This window comes from Haemaphysalis longicornis, unplaced genomic scaffold, assembly GCF_048455015.1.
Source record: "Haemaphysalis longicornis isolate Haplotype H1 unplaced genomic scaffold, Haemaphysalis longicornis Haplotype H1 scaffold_1, whole genome shotgun sequence".
In the NCBI taxonomy this organism is placed as follows: Eukaryota; Metazoa; Arthropoda; class Arachnida; order Ixodida; family Ixodidae; genus Haemaphysalis; species Haemaphysalis longicornis.
The window spans coordinates 437,419,098-437,442,653 of record NW_027526203.1 but is presented as its reverse complement, the minus strand read 5'-3'; the positions used below and the strand labels follow the sequence as shown (position 1 = coordinate 437,442,653).

General features: G+C 48.0%; 1 protein-coding gene across 2 annotated transcripts in view; it reads left to right on the top strand.

Moving 5' to 3' along the window:
* The window catches only part of LOC144155797 (transmembrane protein 163a-like), a 133,529-nt gene that overhangs the window by 6,788 nt on the left and 103,185 nt on the right, over positions 1–23,556 (top strand). Inside the window, exon 1 of one of the 2 annotated variants that reach the window (XM_077687460.1) lies at positions 8,423–8,532. The exons of the other annotated variant lie outside the window; for it this stretch is intronic. Coding sequence (XP_077543586.1) covers positions 8,498–8,532 — 35 coding nt within the window. The 5' untranslated portion in view covers positions 8,423–8,497. Of the gene's footprint in view, positions 1–8,422; positions 8,533–23,556 lie in introns of those variants that run through there. 2 annotated transcript variants of the gene reach the window in all.

The window sequence follows — 23,556 nt, the reverse complement described above, 5'->3', positions numbered from 1 at the left end:
GCTTCACGGCAGCGTCTGACTCCTTGTATTATCCGGGCAGCCTAACGGCGTGACGCAGATCAAAAGCGCATGCGCGTCCCGTGTGCTGCGGCAAAACGTCTTTACTGCGCCATTGAAGCGATTGCAGATAGTCATTTCGCTTGTCGATTTGCGCCGATATAGCTTTTTTTTGTTTGCGAGTTTCTTGTGCCATAGGTTCTTTTTTCATATTTTATCCCCGCTCTAGAGATCAATAGCAGGTTGGCTCCTATCCTGCCTCTCTGGGCAGGGCGGCTGCTCCGCAAAGTGAAGTGTATGAAATGTTGAACTGATACGGTGGCTGAAAACACTGAGTAATAAAATGAACAAGCAAACAAAAAAAAAAAAAAACCCCACGCGGACGCCTAAGCACTGCGGTGTCTAATTGACGAACGGATATGGCGACATTGTAACCGCGTCATAAGCCCTAGATCGCTAGTGACTGCTGCGTCGCTGGGGGAGGCAGTGGCGCGAGTTCGAAGTTCGGAGCGCCTTGGGCTGAGATTACGCTTTTTTTTTTCTATTGCGCAAGTCTGCCTTTCCCCATAAACTGATTGAAATGGGCTACTCCCGTCTCGACGGTGAAGTAAGTACAGGAAGGGCGGTTATTAGGAACCGTGCATCCAGCGGCGAAGGTCAGGCGGTCGTCCGCGGAGATAACCGAAGCCCCTGATGAGGTGAAATCATGCTGACTGAAGACCCGGACCCGTTCCCAAGAGATGGTCCAGAGTTGCCTCAGTGGCCAGTGCTTTGCGAAAAGGACAGGTGTCCGGGGAACCTTGCTTCGTCCAGGAGGTCCTAATCGCGCGGGTAAAAGCTGCGCCCTGACGGATTCTCCGCAGCGCTACCTCGTCGCGGTGGTTTAAACCGCCAGGAAGGTCCGACCCACGCGGAGAAAGAGGGGAATGCGTCGTACAGACTCCTTGTGAATGAAAAATGGTGTCACTCTGGGATAACTGTAGAAGTGGCAGTGGCCGAGTCGCTCATCGGGGATGGGTGCCGCGTCAGCGTCGGTGCGGACACGTTCCCCAAGCGTCAATTATCCTCAGTGCCCCCTTTTTCTTTGCGGGTTTTTTCTCTCCGTTGCTGTGACTGAGCCTTGCCCAGTTGTCCTTGCTAGGTCAATGCTTACTCTTAATGATAGGCAGCCGTAACGTTGAACCTCCTGAGGCGGCAAGCAACGTCAAACTCGTTGTGCGTCGAGCTAGTTGGTCGCCGGTTGACGACGTTCCAGCCCGAAGCGTAACTGCAGGGGCTGAGGGGTTGTGCTGCTGGTCCCAAGGACGCGGGTTCAAACCCGGCCGTAGTGGCTGCGTTTCTGATGGAGGCGAAAAGCGAAAGCGCCCGTGTGTCGAGAATTCGGCGAATGTTAAAGATCCACAGGGGGTCAAATTAAATCCGGAGCCCTCCACTACGGCGCCCCTGATAGCCAAGGTGCAGCTTCAAAATTTGAGGTCTGCTTTTAGTCGACCAGAGTCCGCCGAGCTCTAGTCGTCTCGCATTCCAACGGTCCTGGGTTCGATCTCCTTCCGGACCCTTTTCAACTCAGCTACTTCACTTTTATTCGCGCCCCGTTGGCCAATTGGTGTGCCATATTTGAGACCCAACGTGGATTTTCAACCTACCCAGTGACTAATAAAGGGACCAGCGCGCGCCGCTACTGCTCATACCGACGTCTTTCCTAGCAAGCAGTGGCAAATCCAATAAAGCATTCTTCCCGTAGCTGGTACTCGCAAGTGCCGGTCCGTGTCACGAGTTGCGCTGACGTCTACTGCTCTGAAATTTCTCGCGTCCTTTCCGCGAGAAGAAAGCGATCGTCGATAACCAAAGTGTCGCGCCCGGCTAATTCATAGCAAGTGGTCGTATAAGTCGCGGGCTCATTCGTCCTGCGGACAGACGCGTTTTTTTCTTTTGCTTTGTTGTCACATTTGATATTGAATTAATGAAGATGGCCTCTCCGCAAATCCATTCTTCGCGCCCCTAATACAGAAATCTTTGCATGTATTTACTACCCCAGCAACTACGCTCGATCTGATGATGCGGGTGGTTTCAGTTAAGTGAAAAAAAAAAAAAAATCGCCGATGATTATTAACCTGGCTTATTTGTTCTATACATATGCGCGTATGGAAGGAATCCTTAAGTCGCGAATAAAATAGGAGTGATATGGGTGTCCGTTGCGTGGTGATGAAGTACCAAGCTTTGTTTGCGACCTGTATTTTGCGGCCTCTGGAATCGACCCACGGGCCACGACACCGCCACACCCATGCATCAAGCGGGGGGACCCTTCTCCGCACTGTGCTATTCTCCAGTTCCTTGCAGCGAAGCTGCGGCACACGGTTAACCCGCAGTTTGCTCTCTAGCTTGGGCCTGGTAGCAAACATTTTCGTTAGGTATTTTATGGCGTGTGAACACTTCAGCTTATATATATGAAGACAAGAAAAGCGTAACGTATTACCAGAATCTTTAATACTATTACGTTTTCGACTCTGACCAGCGCATTGGACGTTGTAGAGCAACACAAAAGGGCATGTGCGTTTCATGACTAGGTACTGGGACTTTATAGCACACGAACAGCACAAAAATGCGGAAAGCTGCTATGGAACAGTTGTGAAGACCGGAAGTTCATCCTTTGCGACGCAATTTCCTTAAAAGGTTCTTTACACATCGACAATGAATCATGCCGTAGCCCTTCACCTGTGAAGTAATTTTGGCCCTCTGGGGTTTTTTGAAGTGCGGCGAAATCACAACACAGAAGAGTTTTTTATTTTTATTTTGTCGCTATCAAGAGTAAAGGCGCCGTGGCCTACGGGGAAATCTGCGACCTCGTCTTCGGCCGCACAGTGACTTAGCCGCAATACACCACCTCTGCGGGCAGTTTGCAATGCCTGATCGACGTACACCCACATTGTTCTGCGTCCCAATATCGGCGATCAGAAAGATAAAAATAGTAATAGTTAGTTCCTTAAAACCCCTACTCCGTTGCCCATTCTATCTTAGCAACTATTGCAAAAAGCCCTAACACAACACACTTCGATTCTAGGTCTTGATTTTTGAGCACAACTGACGCTGTTCCGAATATGCAGGCATTTTTTAGGAACGAATGAGGGGCAAGTGACTAAAAAGAGGAGAAATAAGAATTTTAAATTCTTGTTAAACATGGGGGGGGGGGGGGGGAGAGAATTAAAAAGCCAACAAAACAAAAAATCCCGGGCCATCTCCACTAACATGTGTATTCTTGGCGCCATGTCTTTTCTGCCCATGGAGATGAAACCGTTGCGGGGCACAGGTATACAGCTCTGCTGTAAAAGTTCCGTGTCTTTGAAGCACGAAGCGTTCTAGCGCGAGGCGTTGTAAAACGGGTGTTCCAGTGTTTTAGTACAGTGACAACATGAGACGACGACGACGACAGGAGACTCCGACAGCCCAGGGGCTTCCGACCCGTAAAATCCAAAGCAAGGAATTTATTGAAACAGTCATGGTGAGAGCATACATCGAAGGGGCCAATGGTGAGTGCGTAGCTTGCGACTCAAAAAACAATTATCCGTATCATTATTTGATGCTAGACAGAGCTATACTCGGTGACAACTTAAGAACGGCACCAGAAGTTGCCGCTGTGCCTTATCACTGTAGCCGGATGTTTCTCCGCGCGGCGCAAGTAGGGCGTTACTGGGAATATTTTGAACATGGTGTGTGCCGTTGCCGTGATTTTTTGGACTTAATATGCTTATAAACGACTCCAGTGACGACAAGCAAACTGCGTGAGACAAGGCAGACGATATCATGCATTCATAGCAAACCCCTTTCAAAACGCGCGCGCACTGACATCACGGGTCCGGCGCTTTGGCGGACTGATACACTACATGAAGTGGTGCCGTTCTTAAGTTGTAACCGAGTATAGTGGCCTCATCTGTGCTCCCCCCGCCCTCCCGGGATAAAGAATGTCGCGGGGAGGGAGGGGCGGGGGAAGCCACGGCCCAATCTTCCCTACGCTCCTCCTGCAAACGCCAGGGCTGACACTGTTGGCGATGACGTCACGATGATTAGGGCCGATAATAATGGCGAAGGAATTGCCGTCAACATGTTCGCTGAAGCACGGTATCAGTAATCGCTGCGTAGCAATGAGGGTGCTGCGTCGCAGGGCGGCAGGAGACTACCGTCCTTTGGGTGACATTTCCAGCTACGCAAGCGGATTCGCGGCCGATTTTATTTTTCACCTTCATGGCTGACTGCAGCGGGCGGTCAGCACCGTTGTCCGAGGCCGACATGAGCGCCGTAAGTACACGTGCAGACGCATCGACGCGGCTTAAGAACCTTGTGGGGGCATGAGTTATGCAGATTTGGCGAACGAGTCTCGGCTGCGCTTGTCTGCAGCCGACAGGTACAGACTCGGCGCTTGCACGCAATCGAACGGGAGCAAGATTAATGAGGAGAGGCGCGACGAGCGGCTTGGCTACTCGCCTTCTGCAGCTCACGCTTCCCTCATTCCAAACGCGTGCGACGGGCCGATTTTTTTACGGCCGCGTAGAGCTGACGCCTGATTTTTCAGCCCACAGACAGACGCCGCCGAAATTATAGCACCTCATTTTGGATGGAATGCCTCGCAGCCAGTCCGCGCCTTAAGTTGGGTGAGTCACGGCAAGTTATTTACAGTTGTTGCGCACCGTACAAAGGTTTCTCGTCTCCGAAGTTTCGCGCGCATCGCATAAAATTGGGCCTTTAGCGTAATTAGATGTCGGGCAAACCTAATTCCAGCGAGCTGCTTCTGGCGAATCGGGTCTCCATCGTGGTCATTTGCCAGGCAGGCAGACGAACTTCACGAGTTTGCGCTTCGAGAGCAGCCACAATTATCGTAACCTCTTTCAATCTGGGAATGAGGTTAGCGTGGTCAGCTGCTATGATTCGATTCTGCGACGTGTATATTAACACAAATAAAAGGCCCCCTTGATTTACGCATTAGAAGTATGTGTAATGGTCTGGCTTCCTCATATATGTGCGGATTTTCAACTTGAGGGTGTGTGGCCCGGCCTGCCTTCGCTGCCGGCGAATGTAGCCAGCTTATAGACCATACAGGGGAACTTTCATTCCGGGTTTCCGTGCTTTGGGTTGATCGGATCCTCCGCCATGTTTGGTTGGCATTCTTATGGAAGCTGTTTTATAAGAAATTCTTGCGTTGTAGTAAACTCCGGCATCGTACGTTGATTTTCCTGACTGCTTGGCGTCATGTTGTGCCCATTCCCTGATCTGACTCGTTCCATCACCCGATACTTTCTCTGGTGGTGGTGGCCCATTATTTTCGTTAATCTTTTCGCGAGGGTTGCGTGTTCCTTGCCTGCGTGAATATATATTTAAACAAAACTTCACCGCGCTTAGATTTTCTGTATACTCTGCTTGCAAGTGCAGCCTCGCAAGTATCGTTAATGGGCTGCACTGACCATCGACGCACGCCTGCCTGCAGGAAAGGTATTTCAAACAGTGGAGAGGGCGAGACCCCGTAAAATGCGGTAACCCGACATAAACGTAGGCAGCCAAGCGTGAGTGAGCCCTGTACCTGCAACAAATCTATCTTCAGCTGCCATATTCATAGGCCTCCGTACACACCTTCGAGGCCACGAATTTCCCTTGAGAGAGTGAAGGAGCGGATGCAGTATCGTTGGCAGAGAATTCCACGTCCACACAGTTCAAATAACTCTAGCCAACACAGCAGTCACGATGGAACTCGCCACAGCAATAGGGCGCCAAAGCAATGCAGCAAACGATATGACATCCGCTACGCGATATCCTTGCTCATCTTAATTTATTCGTAAGACCCAAACAACGTCTACGATTCAGTGCCCAAATGCTTACGTATTTGTTTATTTAGAAAATACTGCAGGCGAAGAATGGTCCAAGCAGGAGTAGGGGTTACAAGGCAAAGAAACATGACCAAAAAGGAAACAATACGGTGGTGGCAAAAATAATAGGCAAATATGAAGCATATTAAGGCACAAGACCAAATCACACTTCACAATAATTTTCAATACCCTTCAGCGCGTTTTCAGACTAAAAATTAACACGGAGAAAACATTTTTTTCCCGTGTTTGTTTGGGAATTTCTCCGAGCACATGTTTTCAGTGAATAGGTTTCTTATGTACCCTATGTACACCCGCTTGGGCGTGGAAAATTCTGAAACTTGAATAAATATCAATTTTTAGATCAATGGATTGCTTGAAGTTGAGGGAATTTCGAGTGAGAGGTTGGGTTCGGGGTGAGGTTGTGGGGACGTTTAGCGTGCTCGCTTACCTGAACTGCAACTTGAACGTTACGGAATTCATGTGAGGCTGAGGAAGATGATTCAGTTTGAGGTGGAATAGAAGCCCGCGAGGTCAGTTCCCCACTTCTGAAGAGAACATGCAAAGGGGCCTTGAACATGCTCTGAATTCACCTTGCTAATGCGCGCTACATTAGGCGAATGCTAAGGAACACAAAATACGCAATTCATCCAAAGTCATGGGGCGCTTTAGTCGCACAAAAGGTGTTGGTTTAGCGTGCTACACCCCAAACTGGAATCTCGATTACGGTTTCGATCGTTCCCTCAGCGGATGTCACCATTCGTGTTACTGCGAACAACGCTATAAAAAAGTTCATACCACAAGCTAGCTGCTGCACTGTGGAGGCTACATTGTTATCAATAGTGCGCCCACTGAGGGCGCCTAACTCGCCGTGAAGGGGGTCCTGAAAGGACATTCCCTTCTCCCTTCGGCAAGTGGCACCGCAAGGCCCCGGCGCCTTTTGTCGCTTCCTTCGCGGTGAGTTAGGCGCTCTGAGGGGGACAACAATGTAGCCTCCACAGTAGCCCCGTTTACGTTGACCCGACGAGGGCGCGTTGAGTCGAAATAAACAGGTTTTTTTGGACTCGACACCCCCATGTATAAGCGGACGGGGTGGGTCAGAGAGCCGTCGCGGCGAGTCCAGTCAACTCGGAGGCAGGGGGTGGGTTAGCTCGCTCGTCGGGCTGAGCCGGCGGGCCGCGGGAGCAGAATACCGTATTTGCGCGGTTCTAACGCGCCCCCAATCGTAACGCGCGGGTAACTTCGAGCAGGAAAATCCCTCCCCCCCCCCCCCCCCCCCCCCAAAAAAAAAAAAAAAAGAGATGTGACACTGACGGTACTGCGCAGATGAAAAAGGCATGACACCACGTACCTGGAAGAGGGACAAGTTATAGCGGGGAACACTGAAGCTGCTTGCGATTTCAAGTGCCTTGATCTTCATAATTCTAAGCGTTAGGGGCTAAGCAGAGAGAGAGAGAGAGAGAGAGAGAGAGAGAGAGAGAGAGAGAGAGAGAGGAGAGAGAGAGAGAGAGAGAGAGAGAGAGAGAGAGAGAGAGAGAGAGAAAACGTTTATTGAAACAACAGGGACGGGGTAGAAGCACAAAAAAATGTGCAACAGCTGACCAGGGTATGCGGCATGCCATTGAGGAATCAGTGCGCCGAAATTCACTCGCGTGGTGTTGACGGATTGTTTTTATTGGATTGAGTTGGATTTTGCGGGTACTTCGTGTCCGTTGCGCATGGCAATGCTGCTGGCCGCTTTATTTCGGTTTTGAACCTGATTGTAACGCGCACACAAATATTAAGCTACCTTTAGCAAAAGAGGGTGCGCGTTAGAATCGTGAAAATACGGTAGCCCCTTTTCCGTGAACCCCGCTGCTCCCCTCACCTCGATTCTTTGGACGGGGTTCATATAAACTCGGACGCATCGAGGTAAGCTGAACCCGCCACTCAACTCACCCCGCCCCCGTCGCGTCCATGTACACGGGGCTAGTGCTGCAGCTAGCTTATGGTATGAACTATAGTTATCCAGTTTCGCTTTGTGTTCCGTGAACGGAACGGCAGCTCCAGAAGACAAAACAAAAACGATCATCCCATCTTCCTGAATTTCTCTTGGTTGTCGTATCGGTTGACTGCAGTCAAGCCAAGTTTGTAACGGAGCCAGTGCCGTCTAGTCCTTAATACTTGATGAGCCGAACCTGTTCTAGCGTGGCTAAGCACATCCATTTTTTCGGCTTCTTCGACTCTTAACTGGGTAATGCGAGGATGTACGGAAGGTGGGCAGGAATGACGTCCCAATGCTGCAGCAAAGGAGATTCGCCGCTTCCTGCGGCCTCCCGCGGGCACCGCTCCGGGGGCCATTCGGCTCCGTCCCGCCGTGTTCGCGGCCAAATTCCCGATGAGAATTCCCCCGGCTTTGGGATGCGAGCACTGTCATCTTTCATCGTCGCTAACCGGTGGCACAATGGGGGCGGTGCGCTAGGAAAGAGTCAGACCCGCTTTTTGCGTCGAAATACGCGCGGCAAGCACAATGGGCAGGAACGGCAGCAGCTGCGGCCCTTCTATAAACCTCGGCGTCGCTCGCGCCGCGCTAGGTATTCGCGGATGAAACGCGGCGGCGGAGCTCCTCGCGGCGTGGATGTCTGGTTCTCCCGCCGCCTGCCGCCGTCAACATGCGCCGGGAGATGTGTCCGACCGAGCGCGCAAAGTATGTTCCCCTCCAGCCTTGTTATCTCTCTACCTTCCTTCGTGGGTGGGGGGGTCACTGAAAAATCACTTCTTCCCTCTACTTGCACCGCGGCCAGATTTACTGTGAAATTGCTCGCCGACCGGGATATACGTCGTGCGCTGTCGTGCCGAGATCGATGGGTTGACGGCCGCTGTTTGCTTAGCCTTTCTTTTCGGGTGCAATATGTGGCCGCATGTGCAGCCTCAACTGGTGTCGTCTTTGTTGCTTGTGCGAGTGTCGAGTTTTGGGCGCCTGAGAAGCGATCCACGAAAACGTTTCCGCCGACGTCGGCGCTGCGCGTTGCATTTTAATACGAAGTGCAGCAGCGCACACGTCGGCGGCGGTCTTGTCCGTCAATAAATTCTCTCGTCGGAGAACCCTTAAAAGCAACCCTGCTCATTCCTGCGTCACGGGTCTCGGTGATGTGCGGAGTATGTTTTGTTGTCTGTGGGAAAAATGCAGTTTTTGAAATGGCGGGTGGAAAGGGGCTTGCGAAAGATTAAATCGCCGGGCAACTTGTCGAGCGGTGGTATACAATAAAATAAACTGCGCTCCGAGCAGCTCGATCACTTTCCGTTTGTGGCGCAAGAACAGCGATTGTAGGCTGCGGGATTAAACGCCTCAAGCAAGGTATTTTTAGACGCAGTGCAGGACATTTTCGCCACGTTCCGAACGGCTACTTTCTTTTGAATCTACTGGTAACCATTCCCAGTCACGTTCATACCCCAGTGCTCTCCAAGGTCGGTGTTTGCGAGGCCCCATGGATTAACGTTCATTTACGAGGAATATGATAGCCATTACCGCCCTGCATATAGCGGCTAGCTTTCGGCAGGTAAGTGCCATAATGGGCACTGCGTCTAACGTCGTCCCATCTTGCAACGGGACGTTACGCTTGAGCGGGTGTGTTAGCTCTTGACTAATCTGTTGGTGGAAATGTTAGACATAGTACAGAAACAGGAAAATTAGTCAGGGATTGGGGTGACAAACGGCTCAAAGCGCAATGCTCGCCCCGAAGGTTTAGCTTCGAGCCTCTATTGCTTCACACACTTGTAGATTGCGTGATTCTGTTTCGTACATACGATCGTTTGCTTACAGGTCAGATTTGTATACCTGTATTTCGTTCATTTCCTGCATTTGACACTCTTATCTTCAGTGCGCACTGAACAAGAGGAAGTTAGAAATATCGGCGTGCTTCTAGCAATTCCTTGTAGTACTGAAAGTGAAAATAGGTTACATGAACATGTAGCGCCTCATGGCTTTACTAGGGGGGGGTAGATGCTGCGCAGTCGTGGTTAATGCGAGCTCTGGCCATATGAAGGGTTGACAGTGGACGATGTATCTGATAAAGTGATAAAATCGATTGAAGAAATGCCAGCTGTGCTTAACAGCTGGGGTAAACAATTGTTACGATAGGGGCGACATTCCTGAGAGGGTTACTCAGTGAAGCGCGTATAATGCAAATATCTTGGCCATGAGTAGTAGTTTGACTCGTTTAAAAAAAATCGGGGCTTTTTGGTGGTTAATCTTTTGATTCAGCTCGATAATCTGTAAGCAACAAAATTTAAACAAAACAAGAACAGCTCTAAATTATTGCAATGATTTATCAGGTCGTGTATTCGCACACACATCGTAACAGGGCGACGAGAAACTATCAAAGCCTGATGACTGCCTTCTTGCAAGTCCGTAAGAGGAGCCGTATTAGTCTGGGGCACACAAATACTGCTCCAAAATTGGCTTAGTTTTTTCGCCGTACGCCTGGGATGCCCGCGAAGAAAAGCTTCCCGTGGAAGCCGGACGGGATCCCTAAGAAGGTAGGGTGGCGAAGCGTTCGAGGTCATGTCTCGAAGGGCTTCGTGGCGCTGCCTTCGCCGCCTACTTCGCGTAGACGACGCGACGCGGTGGCGCAAAGGCGATACTAAAGGACAATACCCCCCCCCCCCCCCCCCCCTTCCCCCCATGCTAGTACTAGTTAGTACTAAGCAATTCCGGTTGGCAACGCGAAAGAAATCTTGTATAAAATGTGTTCTCGCTTTGAATGTTATCCTGCTGGCGAAGGCTACGTTATTACAATAAGCACTTAGAAAGGTGCAATTATCAATGAACAAACCAAAGTCTCCAAACATGGGAATGTTCTTTTGCTGCATGCCTGCAAGATTCTTTACTCGCAACGAGTGTATGTGAACTTAGAGAGCCCGAGTAGTAAGTAGCGTCGGCATTGTACTCTGATGAAGCGAAGTTCACTTGTCCGTGCGTCAGTACAGGGGCGAGGGTACGACTTATTTCATTTGCTTTTAAAGTTAATTCTGTAGACAACCTCCGCCTCATTTTCTTCAGCTTGAACCACCGACTGTAGTTTTATTACGTGCACATTTTGGTGAACCCCGGCAGGTTTTTCTGGCGTCACTGTTTTTCCGCTGATTTCGTCTTACGGGGACCGAAACGATGCAAACAATTCCCCGACAAGTGTGTGCATAACGACAAAATATATATAGGGCAAACATTTTTCTGAACCACTGGCCGCGTTGACGCGGTTCATACGTGTCAACATCCTTTAGCGCTAAAGAAACCTTGGGCACATTTAAACCAAACACAAATACGCAACCAATGTTAGCCGTGTAATTCAAAATAAAGTGTTGTTTTTGCGATTGTAAAGTACAACCACTGCATATAGGATAAATCACGGGGTTAAACAAGTCTTGGAACAGGGTTAATGACCTCTCGTGCGCGCACGCACTGCATCTCGCATATGGTGCCAGCGAATGCATAAACGACGACCATTTCTCTCTTCGTAAAGCCGTGAGGTGCTATGTAGGTTCATGTATCACATTTTCACCCACTCGTAGTACTACAACAAATTATTAGACGCACATAATTATTCTTAGCTCGGTTTTGTCGAGCACGTAGTATACATAAGACTTTAAATGGGCCACGAAGTATACAACTTCATTCAATTTGAAAGAACTAGCATTTCGTAACCCACTCAGCTCCATCCCAGCCACAAAAGGCGATTTTTTAACTGATAAAAGACAAAGAAGTAATAAAGAACTTTCAAATTTCCCGCTACAGTGACTTCTCATGAGCAGGAATGACGTAATATGAGCCAGCACTGAAACATAGTTGCTAACCGCACGTTCGCACTCTAGTAATGCAATCAAACAAAACTGGACGCCCCCGACAATTTCCCAGTCATGTTTTTGAAAGTGGTTGAGGCTGGCGGCCGCCAATCGCACAAACAAGAATCTGTGACGTCATAGAGAAATAGCCGGAAAGCGTTTGTGGAGTCGGCGCTGGTGGATCTGTGTTCTCTAATATTCCCATTATTTCTTTGAAGTTAGCGATAAAATTATAATTATAATTACCACGGCCCCTCGATTGGAAGTAAATCGAGGGCCATGTCAGGACGCAGCAGTCTTTTTAACAAACCAATCTTGTATTTTGTCTTCATGGTTCCTTTAAAGGCAGAAAATAAGAGAGTGCAGGTACTAATTTGACCAACTTACGAGAAGGATCGTGTTTATGAGACAGATCGAGCAAGATAGAAGTATTAAAAAATAAAGGCTCGAGGCGAACCTTTTTAGACACGTGTATTGTTTCGTGCCGTCTGTCATAACCATCCCCGGTTACTATATCTAATAATATTACAATCTGCGATATTAAGAAACAATTATTTAACTCTCGCGGTCAGGATAGAGAATACAATTTTAAATTAGGGTGCGGACATGTTGTTGGTACAGGAACAATGATCGGTTACAGCAATCATGTTTGGATTCGGCAACGCATTTTACAGAACCCACGCTCACACGTGCGTTCAATGGCTGACCTATGAACTTTCGGCGCGATTTTCATCGTACATTGCACTTGCATTTCAGTTAGCTGTGTACGAATCGGAACATTTTTACGCATTTCTTTTTCAGTTTAGTATTCTTTTATTTATTGTAAGAAAATAAAGACGTCAAAGAGCATGTTGAAACGGTTGATATATCTGGTGGAGCATTTGTATGCAAATAGCGAATCACATCGCTGCATGAGTTATCTGCAAGTTTTCTCAAAACATGTTTGGTAGGGGAGCACGGAAGGCTGGAAGGCGCGGATGGAAGGCTGGAAAGGGTGAGAACGTGCTGCTGGGGATGTGGCTCGGCTTAGACATCTGCGTCAGGATGAGACGAAAAAGGCGCAACGGGTTTAGCTGTCAAAACAACTACACGGTTGTCCTGACCGCTTGAAATTTCGGCTAAAGGTTATTCTGGCACTGATTTTGGTACGTACGCTAAAAATGTTCCGACGTACAGCATTACCCCTCGATGTGCATGTGGTTGAAATATACGTATCGAGAGGCGCACCCTGGACTCGTATTATACCATGACTTTTAAAAATTCAAATTTCGGTATTTTACGCGCCGAAGCCACATCTGGGCCGTGCGCTCCGTGATGGGGGGGGGGGGGGGAGGTGGGAAGGGGGGTGCTGCAGAGTAATTTAGACAACCCGGGGTAACGTCCGCCGAATTCTCGACACGCGTGTTTTCATTTTTCGTCGCCATCACCAGCATGAACCAGATTGCGAGCCCCTTACCCCTTTGCACGAATGAACATGGGCTACAGAATCGAGCGTCGCTATGTGCGTCTTCTTCTCGCACAGTTTTTATTCGTTTATTAGAGCTTGTGTGCAGTCAGTTACACACCCTTGCTTGCATCAAAACCGCGACCCCAGGAGGCCATAAAAGCAGTTCCTTCGCATCGATGCAGCGTGTTCCGTATGAATAGTGAACATGCAACCTTGCACTAGGACGGTGTCTGTTACCGCGGATCTATAGCTGTACTGACTGAGATATATTAATTATATGAACGGGAAAGCGGTTCCTTCGGGGAGAACAAATATTGCGCTTCTGTTAAAAGGATAATATAAACTGAAATCTTGGCGGTATTTTTTTATTCGCTGAGGCTTCTCAAGTGTAGCCTCAATCGTACTCGTCCTCATTATTCATTCAATGAGAACACTGCAGATGGAGGAGGAATGAAGGAAGTTACGAAATCGCATCAGGAAAAAATCAGTAGAGCACGAAAACAGCGCTGTAGTGTTTCCCTTTCTCGTCCGTTTCTTCCCGCTACTTTCATTTCCATCATAACACCCAACTTTGTATCACTCAAAAGGTAGCCATGGTGAAATAACAAATACATAACGTTCTACTTGAACTGTATTGAACTATAAGTAGGAAAGACGAACATATTCCACCACGGGTGGTTACACTCCAAGCATTTTCCGCATTCGCTGATCAGTGGCACTGGGTGGCGACACGGTCGCCATTCGCAGATAGGCTGGTGCGGCTGAAAACACGCGGGTTTGCAACGTCGCGGCAAAGGCGTCACGCCATCTATGTTGCTCATGTACGCTGTCAATATATGAAGAAATAACACTCGTTGTCTCTTTGGAACATTGAAATCGCCCGGAACATTGAAATCGCCCTTGAGTAATTTGGGTGACGGTATTGGCGACACCGCGGACCCCGAACCCCCCCCAACATAAGCTGTAACCTACCGTGGTGATGTGTTTAAAGGTGAAGGGTAAGAAATTCAAACGGTGGCCGTCGGAGCCCAGGTCAAGCTCCGGCGGATGGGCTTCCCTGTCTGTCTACCAGGCAGGGAGCTCCCGGACCTGTCTCGGTATCAGGATAATCCGAGCAAAGGAAGTACCCCCGTCCCCTGCTTTTATACTGTAGCATATGGTATTTTCAATCCTCCTCCTCCCCCCCCCCCCCCCCCCCCCCCTCCTCAAGCGTGATCGGTCCCTGAAAAGGGCCCGCACCGAAGTATCTTTTTCCCCTTGCCATCCTTAACCTTTCCTGAACCGGAAAACTACTCTCGATTTCTTGTTATGGAATCTCGTGATTCCGCCTATTCTCTTGCGACGACATCAGTTTTCTTGATTGCTAAATATCTTGAAGGCATAATTGGAAAATCTTACAAGGCTAAAAAACAAAGGACCGGTGAGGTCCTTGTCGAGGTAAACAACAAACAGCAGGCCATAAAGTTCTAGCTCAGACACGAATGGGTGATCTGGACGTCAGGGTCACACCCCACCGGAGCCTCAACAGCTCCCAGGGTGTGCTCTCTGAGCCAGATCTGCTGAATGAAACAGATGCAGACCTCCTTGAGAGATTGAAGGATCAGGGCGTCACGGCCGTGCGGCGCATCATTATCCGTAGAGACGATAAGCAAATCCCCACGCAGCACATCATCCTGACCTTTGACCACTCGGCGCTTCCACAACATATCAATGCAGGATTTATCCGGTGCTCCATCCGTCCCTACATCCCGAACCCGTGGCGTTGCTTTAAGTGCCAGAGGTTCAGGCATGGTACAAACTCCCGCCGCGGCAAAACCTGTGCCAAATGCGCCGCACAGGACCACCCCACTGACAATTGTAACTCTGCTACCCTCACTTGTGCTAACTGCGGAGGCCCACACGTGGCTTACTCCAGGAAATGCGAGAAATTTCAACTCGAAAAGAAAGTGATCAACATAAAAGTGACAGAGTATATCAACCGCTTCCGTTGTGACCGGTGCCGCTCCCGCCCCTGTCTCCCCGTCCTCCAGTGCGTTCGAGGGTGTCGAGGGGATGGATACCGGGGGGCCCCCGCATCGGCTCCCACCGCCACCGCACCGTCCGTGCCACCTCTGGCGCCTAACGCCCTCGGTGGTGGCGGGTCAAACGAAGGGCCCCCGAAGGGGGGCCAAATCCAGGGGGCCCGGTCCGTCGGGCACCCCTCTGACATCTGACGAGGAGATGGATGTCGGGCCATTCCTGCCTGCAACGCAGCGCAAGGAGCGGACCCCGACGTCCAAGCCAACAGAGTGGTCCCCTTCCGAGACTACAAGCCCCGAAAGACGACACATGAACACACACACACTCCAGTCATCCTAAAATGTAAATAATGGGAACAGAAAACATTATTCAGTGGAACTGCAGAGGCCTCCTTAAAAATCTTGATGTGTATGAGATGCTGCATGCCAATCAGCCAAGTATCATGTGTCTCCAAGAAACTCACCTCAAATCTACACAGATTTCTTAAATTGGTACATGGTATTCCGAAAGGACAGGGTTGGCTGCAGACACTCTTCCGGTGGTGTGGCCATGTCACCCGAAAATCATTAGCATGCCACACTCTCTCTTTAAACACTGTCCTTGAGGTTGTAGCAATCCGTACGATAATATTTAATAGGTTGATAACGGTAGGCTCCATTTACATCCCTCCTGATTTTGCACTTCTGAGCTCTGATTTCGAGGCACTGGTTGACCAGCTACCCGAACCATACATTCTGACAGGCGACCTTAATGCGCACAACTATGTGGGGCTACTCCTGAACGGACGTGCGAGGTCGCCTGGTAGAGAAGTTTTTTACATCCTCTGGAGCATGCCTTTTCAACAACAACAACAAAAAAAAAACAGCTTACATACCATAACTTAGGACACAAAACATACTCACATCTTGACTTGGCTATTGGTTCTGCAGTTTTCTTTCCATGTCTTGAGTGGGGTGTGGGCACGGACCCATATGGTAGTGACCACTTCCCCACTTCACTAACGTATATAGGTATAGGCCCAAGCAGTCCATCTTCACATTCACAGAATACAGTTCACAGTTCACAGAGTATATTCACAGAACCATCTAAACTACACCACACATCCATAAAACACCTACACGTGGAGGAAGCAGCCCAACTCATCACGGCGCACATCCTCGATTCCGCCGGAAAGTCCATTCCCCACGCCTCCGGAGCCCCGCGCAACCAGAGGAGGCCGTGGTGGAATGAGGACTGTAGGCGGGCGCGTGAGGCCCATAACAAGGCGTGGGGTGTCCTCCGTCGGTACCCTACGTCGCAAAACCTCACCTCCTTTAAACGGGCAATGGCCTTTGGAAAGCGTGTGCGCCGTGAGGCGAAAAGGGAGATTTGGCGCGCCTTCGTCACGTCCATAAACTCATATACAGACACACACAAGGTATGGACACGAATACGTAAACTTAACGGACAACAGACACATAGCCTGCCCCTTGTCAGCACAACAGGGGACACACTTGAAGACCAGGCTAACGCACTCGCACAACACTTCCAACACGTGTCGAGTTCTGCACACTACACACACTTTCAGGAAACACAAAACATCTGCAGAAAAGAAGGCCTTACATGAAAAAGACAAATCGAAATCTGCTTACCACTGCGAATTTACACTTCATGAGATAATAGCTGCACTGAACACATGTAAGTCTTCAGCTCCGGGTTCAGACAACATTACATACACAATGATACAGCACATACATGCAGACACCCTAGAAACACTTCTCCACTTATACAATAAGATGGCTTTCGGGGCACCTTCCCATGTCTTGGAGGCAAGCGATAGTAGTAGCCTTTCTTAAAGCGGGAAAGGATCCCACATTACCCGCAAGTTGTCGTCCCATCGCACTGACACGCTGCCTGTGCAAGCTACTTGAGAAGATGAATAACAGAAGGCTAGTGTACTTTTTGGAGTACAACGGTATTCTCGAGAGCTGCCAGGCAGGCTTCAGGGTGGGGCGATCCACGAATGATCAACTTGTGGCCTTAGAGTCATATATAAAAGATGCCTTTGTGCACAAACAATATTGCATGACCATATTTTTTTACATTGAAAAAGCATATGACACGGCATTGCGCTATGACATCCTCATTGACTTGAAATCTTTTGGAATATCCGGTAACATGTTGAACATACTTGGAAGCTACTTGTCTAACAGAACATTTCGGGTGAGAGTAGGTTCTGCGCTTTCACGAGTTCCAGTACAAGAAAACAGTGTGCCTCAGGGTGGAGTATTGAGCTGCACATTGTTTATTGTGAAGATGAACTCGCTGGGCAAAACACTGCCTCGAACAATCTCGTACTCCATGTTTGTAGACGATGTGCAGATATCTTTCAAATCCTGTAAGCTGTCCATTTGCGAACGCCAAATCCAGCTTGCCGTTAATCAACTGGCTTGCTGGGCAGATCAAAATGGATTTAAACTGAATCCTACAAATAGTACCTGCGTCGTATTTTCAAAGAGACGCGGGACCCACGCGGATCCTGACATTAAACTTCAAGGCAACTCGATTGCTGTAAAAAAGGAACACAAGTTTTTAGGTGCAGTTCTAGATAAAAAAAACTCACGTTCAGTGCCCACATCAAACAACTCAAACACAAATGCTTGAAAACAATCAACATTCTTAAAATCCTGTCACTACAGTCCTATGGTGCGAGCAAACTTTTTTTGCGTGTTTTTTCCAGTTTGGTGGGATCTCGCTTGGACTATGGGAGTGTGGTCTATGGGTCGGCAACAAAAACGGCACTCAAAATGCTCGACCCAGTATTGCACTTGGGGCTTCGTCTTTCGTGTGGTGCATTCCGGACTAGCCCTGTCCAGAGTCTTTATGCAGAGTGTGACAAATGGTGCTTATCGCACCAGCGAACCTATGTTGACTTGTTATATGCTTTTAAAGTTTCATCAATGTATGACCATCCTTTTAAACCTATTTTTAATGATGCCTCCACATCCCAGATCTTTTTAAATCGCCCAACCATCTCTGCACCTTTTCAGTCAAAGAGCAGGTGTCTGAACTGACTGTCTCCTTTTTAGATGCATATAAAACATCCTGTAGCACGATTTTACCTCCATGGCAAGTTCGCCCTTTGCTATGCGACTTGTCATTTGTAAAAATTGGGAAAAATCGAGTTCCAAGAAGCGCAATTCTGCAGCACTTGTTTTTACAGGATAAATATCGCTGCGCAGAATTTTACAGCGATGATGTCCAAAAAATCATCCACCGTGTCCTGTGCTGCGCACGGTCCCAATTTTAATGCAAGTAGAACCATGAATATAAACACCAGTATCATTGCAGCGAAGGCGTATGCCATTTTTCTTGTTGCGAATCATATCATTGAACATAACATCCCTAAATCTGTCACTTATACCGACTCGTTGAGTGGGGAAGTGGGGTGCAAGCATTGTCATCCACAAAGTCATCCAAAAACTATGACATCAATCTCGTCCTCAAGACAATTATCTCAGCATATGCCTCGAATCTAGAACTGACTGTGTTGGGTGCCTGGCCACTCTGGGATAGCCGGTAATGAGACCGCGGATCAGATGGCCGCTGTTGCTGTGCTTACAATACTCTGTATATAGCAACATTAACCTACACTAACCTCAAGCCACACATCAGAAAGCACCTTCGCAATACATGGCAAGCAGACTGGAATACACAGACAGACAAGTTACACGCACACGGAAGTCGCCTTGGCCAGGTTACGGATGGGCCACACGCATGCGACGCACTCACACCTGCTCACTAGCTCTCCAAGACCCGTGTATAGCAGGTGTGGGGAGGGCCTATCCGTAGTCCACATGCTAATCCCATGTAAGGCACTCGACACAACAAGACAGACACTTTAAGGAACTATACAGACGACACATTCCGCTACACCCTTGTTTTTGGGTGACAATGCCATGGTTTTTGTGCAACGCGTTTTTAAATATTTATCTGATAACTTTTTAAACCTCATTTCGTATCATGCGTTATCAAAACTGGCCCTATACACCAGCCATCACCATTGCATTTAACTCTTTCGTTACCACGCCTATTCAAATCGATCACCGGTGATTGATGATTTATATTGCCCATTTCGACATGTTGTAGTCGTTTCTCGTACACCTAATGCTGCCAGTGGTTAGTCTAGGCACTGCCCTTTTAGAATCAGTTGAAATTTTCCCGCTCCGGCAACATTGAGATTTTTGGCGGCGTTTTTTGCGAGCTGAGGTGCGTGTGTTTTTGAGGAAGGGGGCGTGGCTGCTGCACTTGAGAAAAAAGGATGCAGGTCGTGATTAGGCTGCATTACCATAATATGTTTTTGTCAAAAGGCTCCTGGCAAGTCAAATATTAAATAATGGGGTCAGCTTTGTAATCCGACAGCGTTGAGAGGTGATAATTACTTGAAAATGGCCCTAGCTATTCACTAATGATCTTTGGTTCGTACAAAGGGCAGCTTTATTCTCCCAAAGCTTATTTCTGATGGTCCCCCGCATGTCTAGCAAGTGCGCCTGACATTTTCAACCAGTTTCCAGCAGTTTCGGTTTCGTTTTCGCATTGCGAAATTCATATTTGGCGCTATTACGCAGTTACCCAACTACAACCTCTTTTGCCATGGCGCCTCTGTTGCCCGCTACTGCTCCTCAAAACAAGCATGCCGCTCGCGCTTCCACTTTATCTATGCCTTGCTTCTGCGATAAGAGCTTCCGCTGAAAGTCAAACGATAACACCAAGTCGTCGGGTATCAGTTGAGACGAGGAGAACGCTTCCAATTGGCCTTGAACACCGCCAGCTGTTCACCGGCCAGTTTCGGTTTCACACGAGGGTATTTCCGGAGGTCTAGTATCGCTTCTTAGTAGTGCTGTCTATTCTGACGAAGTCTCCAACAGCCTTGCATTTGTTTCTTTTCGAAATTGTTAGGTGGCGCTGCAATGTAGTAGGCTCGTAGTGCTGAACTCGCTTCACAGCCCGACGGCGGCTTGGTGAAAGCTTGCTGGGCATGATTCTAGCGCATCGAACCTTATTCCTGCAAGCAGGGCTACCATAGTGAGTCAGAACATTATAATAAACTGCAAATGAAAGTTCTGACTGATAAGTGACCATCAGAACGTCAGCAAGCATCCACCAAAGAGTTTGGTTCTCAACTCCAAGCGGATTTTTTCACATCGCTTGCTTGCCTTCAATATTGTGCCGGTCATAATCATTCACAAGGTGTTTTTACATCAGGTGGAGGCTAATTTGGGCCTTTAATAATGCTGAACCACCAGATTTCTTCTAGAGAACTATCCAAAATAGCAAAACTTGAAATAGAGGTTGGGCTTCACCACATGGCACGGGCACCACGTGGGCTAACGTTTTCTTTTATATCTGACAAATTGTACTGCGCAACTCAATTTTTTTTTCTAGGACGGGTTTTTGAAATGTCTACCTACAAGATGTATATTCTAATTTTTTTCTACTACTGGTGGATTATTATACACAACTTACTTTTTGCTTATTTTCTTCGACGCGTGGACAAAAATTTCGAATTCGATAATTTTTTTCGGAACTATTATTTAGGAAAAAATTATTAAAACTGGTGTCGTTGGAAAGTGCGTGGAATAATCTGCATTTAATGTCACTGCAATGTGTGCCTAACCAAAATGTATAGCACAAAAAAATGTTTTGTTAGACCCTTCAAAATTGGTCAATTTCCCGCGGTAACGAAAGAGTTAATTGATTTTACTGTTATTCTGGCTTACACATCTTAGTAGCCACTGTTTTCTGTTATATACTTTTATTTGGCGCTCTTTGCCCCAGCTGGCCTTGCGCCGAAAAAATCCAACCGTAATCAACATTGAAATCGGAAGCACGGAATGAGTATGAAACTGAGTAGTCTCCAGAACGACACCACAACTCCTGTCTGCAGGTAGCCGGAACCGCGCGAAATGTCGCGTGGGGTCGGATTTTCGAGCGTGTCGCCGGCTTCTCAGCGACTTCTTTGCGCAAAGATCGAATTACACAGCACTTGATATTGAGCTAAGTGTGCACTTTTTTTATCACAGCAAATTTTATAGAGCGAAGCTGTATATGCACTGGACACGAGATTTTTTCTTTTCCGAAGGCAGAACACACTTTTGTGGCAAAGCCAACTATCTCGCAAATGCTCCGTAGCTTTCGATCTGATGTTTTATCCCTAAAAACATACTGCCATTGAAAACCAAGTTCACTCTATTATTACACCGAGTTTCATTTACCTATCTTAATTGGTTAGTTCATCGTGACTTTGCAAAAATTTGAACTCCCCGTCTGCTGTCCACACATGGGCGCCTACGAAAAGAGTATGGTTGCACAAAACGGCTGAAGTTGTGTTTTATCATGTTTTATCGCTACAATCATAACTATCATGAAACGAATTATATGAAGTTGGACTACAGGAACGACTACACAACCGCGAGAAGCTTAATCTCAGTTGGTATGACGTATAACTAACAGTGGCAGTTTTACTACAGATAACATAAGCCACCTCTTCTGAGCCATTCAAGCATCATCAGGTTCGGCAAAGTCATTGTGATACGAACAGCCCCACGTTGGTGGGCTGGTATAAAAGAAGTCTTTCCGAGTTTCATTAAGTGAACTCGGAAGTATGCAAAACCGCAAATTAAACGATCGTGTTTTGTTTTGTGCACTCGTTGGTCACTGCGCCCCAATCAACCATGTTTTGTATCTTGTACTCGTTTGACGTTCTGTTTTGCGGTCTAGCCGCATACACAGCGTGGATTGGGGGCAATTTTTGGTGGTTCTGAATATTGCATGATTAAATCAATAAGCCCACGAGGGCGACAATTATTTACTCCACCTGTTCAGTGCACTGAGGCTGGCACGGCTGGAACACGATCTGTGTTCTTCGCAAACGCACAAAAGGAAAGAAAAAGGGATGTCGTCCGCGTTACTAAAGAGCACGTAAGTGCACTTAGGAGCGTATTATAAGTTCTGCAATCGGTGGGTTTCCGAAAGTTCCAGACGTGGAAAGCGTTTTAATGGTAAAGGCCACTCTACGGATCTCAACGCGAGTGTTGAGGCTGTTGGGTCTGTTTGTCGTTGGAGAGGAGCTTGGTAGAGGATGGCAGCGCACGGGTGGGAGAGGAGGAAAGCCCCAATCTGGATTTACCGCTACGAGCGCAACCATTACGCGTCGCCAGCTTGAAACGCGCCGTAGGTGTTGGGCGGGCATTGAAGTTTTGCGCTAAAATATACGACAAATACCTCGTATATTGGGATACAACCAACACATCGCATAAATAATCTTGGAATTGGACGAAGGCGAACGAAATGCGTGCGTTTAGCTGTCGTGTTTTGACCTGATCATAATTTTTTTCACACCATAATGTGCGCTGCTGAGCACGAGGAGGCGGGTTCGATTCCCGGCCGCGGCGGCCGCTTTTCTGATGGATGCGAAAAGCAAAAACGCTCGTGTGTACGAGATTTCGGAGCACGTTAAAGATTCCCAGGTCGTCAAAATTAATCCGCAGCCCTCCACTACGGCGCGCCTCATCGCCTGCGTTGCGTCGGCGCGTTAAACCCTACAATCAATCAAATCAATCAATCGCACACCATAATGCTCGCTCTTCAAGAAAAAAAAAGCAACAGATCGGCTGAGTGACCTTTATGGGAAGAAGGGACCAACCGGGAGCCGTATGAAAGCAGGAGGAGGAAGGGGCACTGTTATCGGGGCGAGAGAGGAAGGGGAGGGCGAAGCACAACCGTCTTTTATGTTATACATAGCTTGCACCTGACATAATCACAGCCCTTTCTTGTGACCCACTTCCAGCTTTTTCAGCGCTCCCAGAGATTAGCATCAGACAAGTGTGCAGCCTTTTGCCGTGCCTGTGGGTCACAATCGTGGCAGCAACGCTGACGTCAGTGAAAGCCATCCGTTTTTTGTTATATATTTATTTATTTTATATTTATTTATTTATTGTACCCTCGGAGTAAAATACGTTGTAGAGGGGAGGGGCAATACAAAAAACTATACAAGCACAAAAATACTTCTAAAAGAACATTAGTGAAGAACATCAAGTTCGTATGGGCTATTTTGACTCGATTACAACTCTGTGCACAGTTAACACGCAAACAACAAAAAAATAGCCTTGGCAGTCAAATAGGATCATCTATACTTCATATACCAACGCAAACACTTGCCAAGCAACGAGGAAACAAACCAGTGGCTAGGCTTTCCACCGGCAGTGGGTAAAAAGAAAAAAAAGAAAGGTACAGAGGCGATAAGAGGCCCTTATTTCGACAGCGCATGCACACACAAGAACAAGAAGCGGTACATCCAACGGCCTATAGCGTTATCGCGTACACTAGGCTAAAAGGAACAAAAGCATTTTGGCAATTCCAGTTTACAGATCATTTTGAACAGAT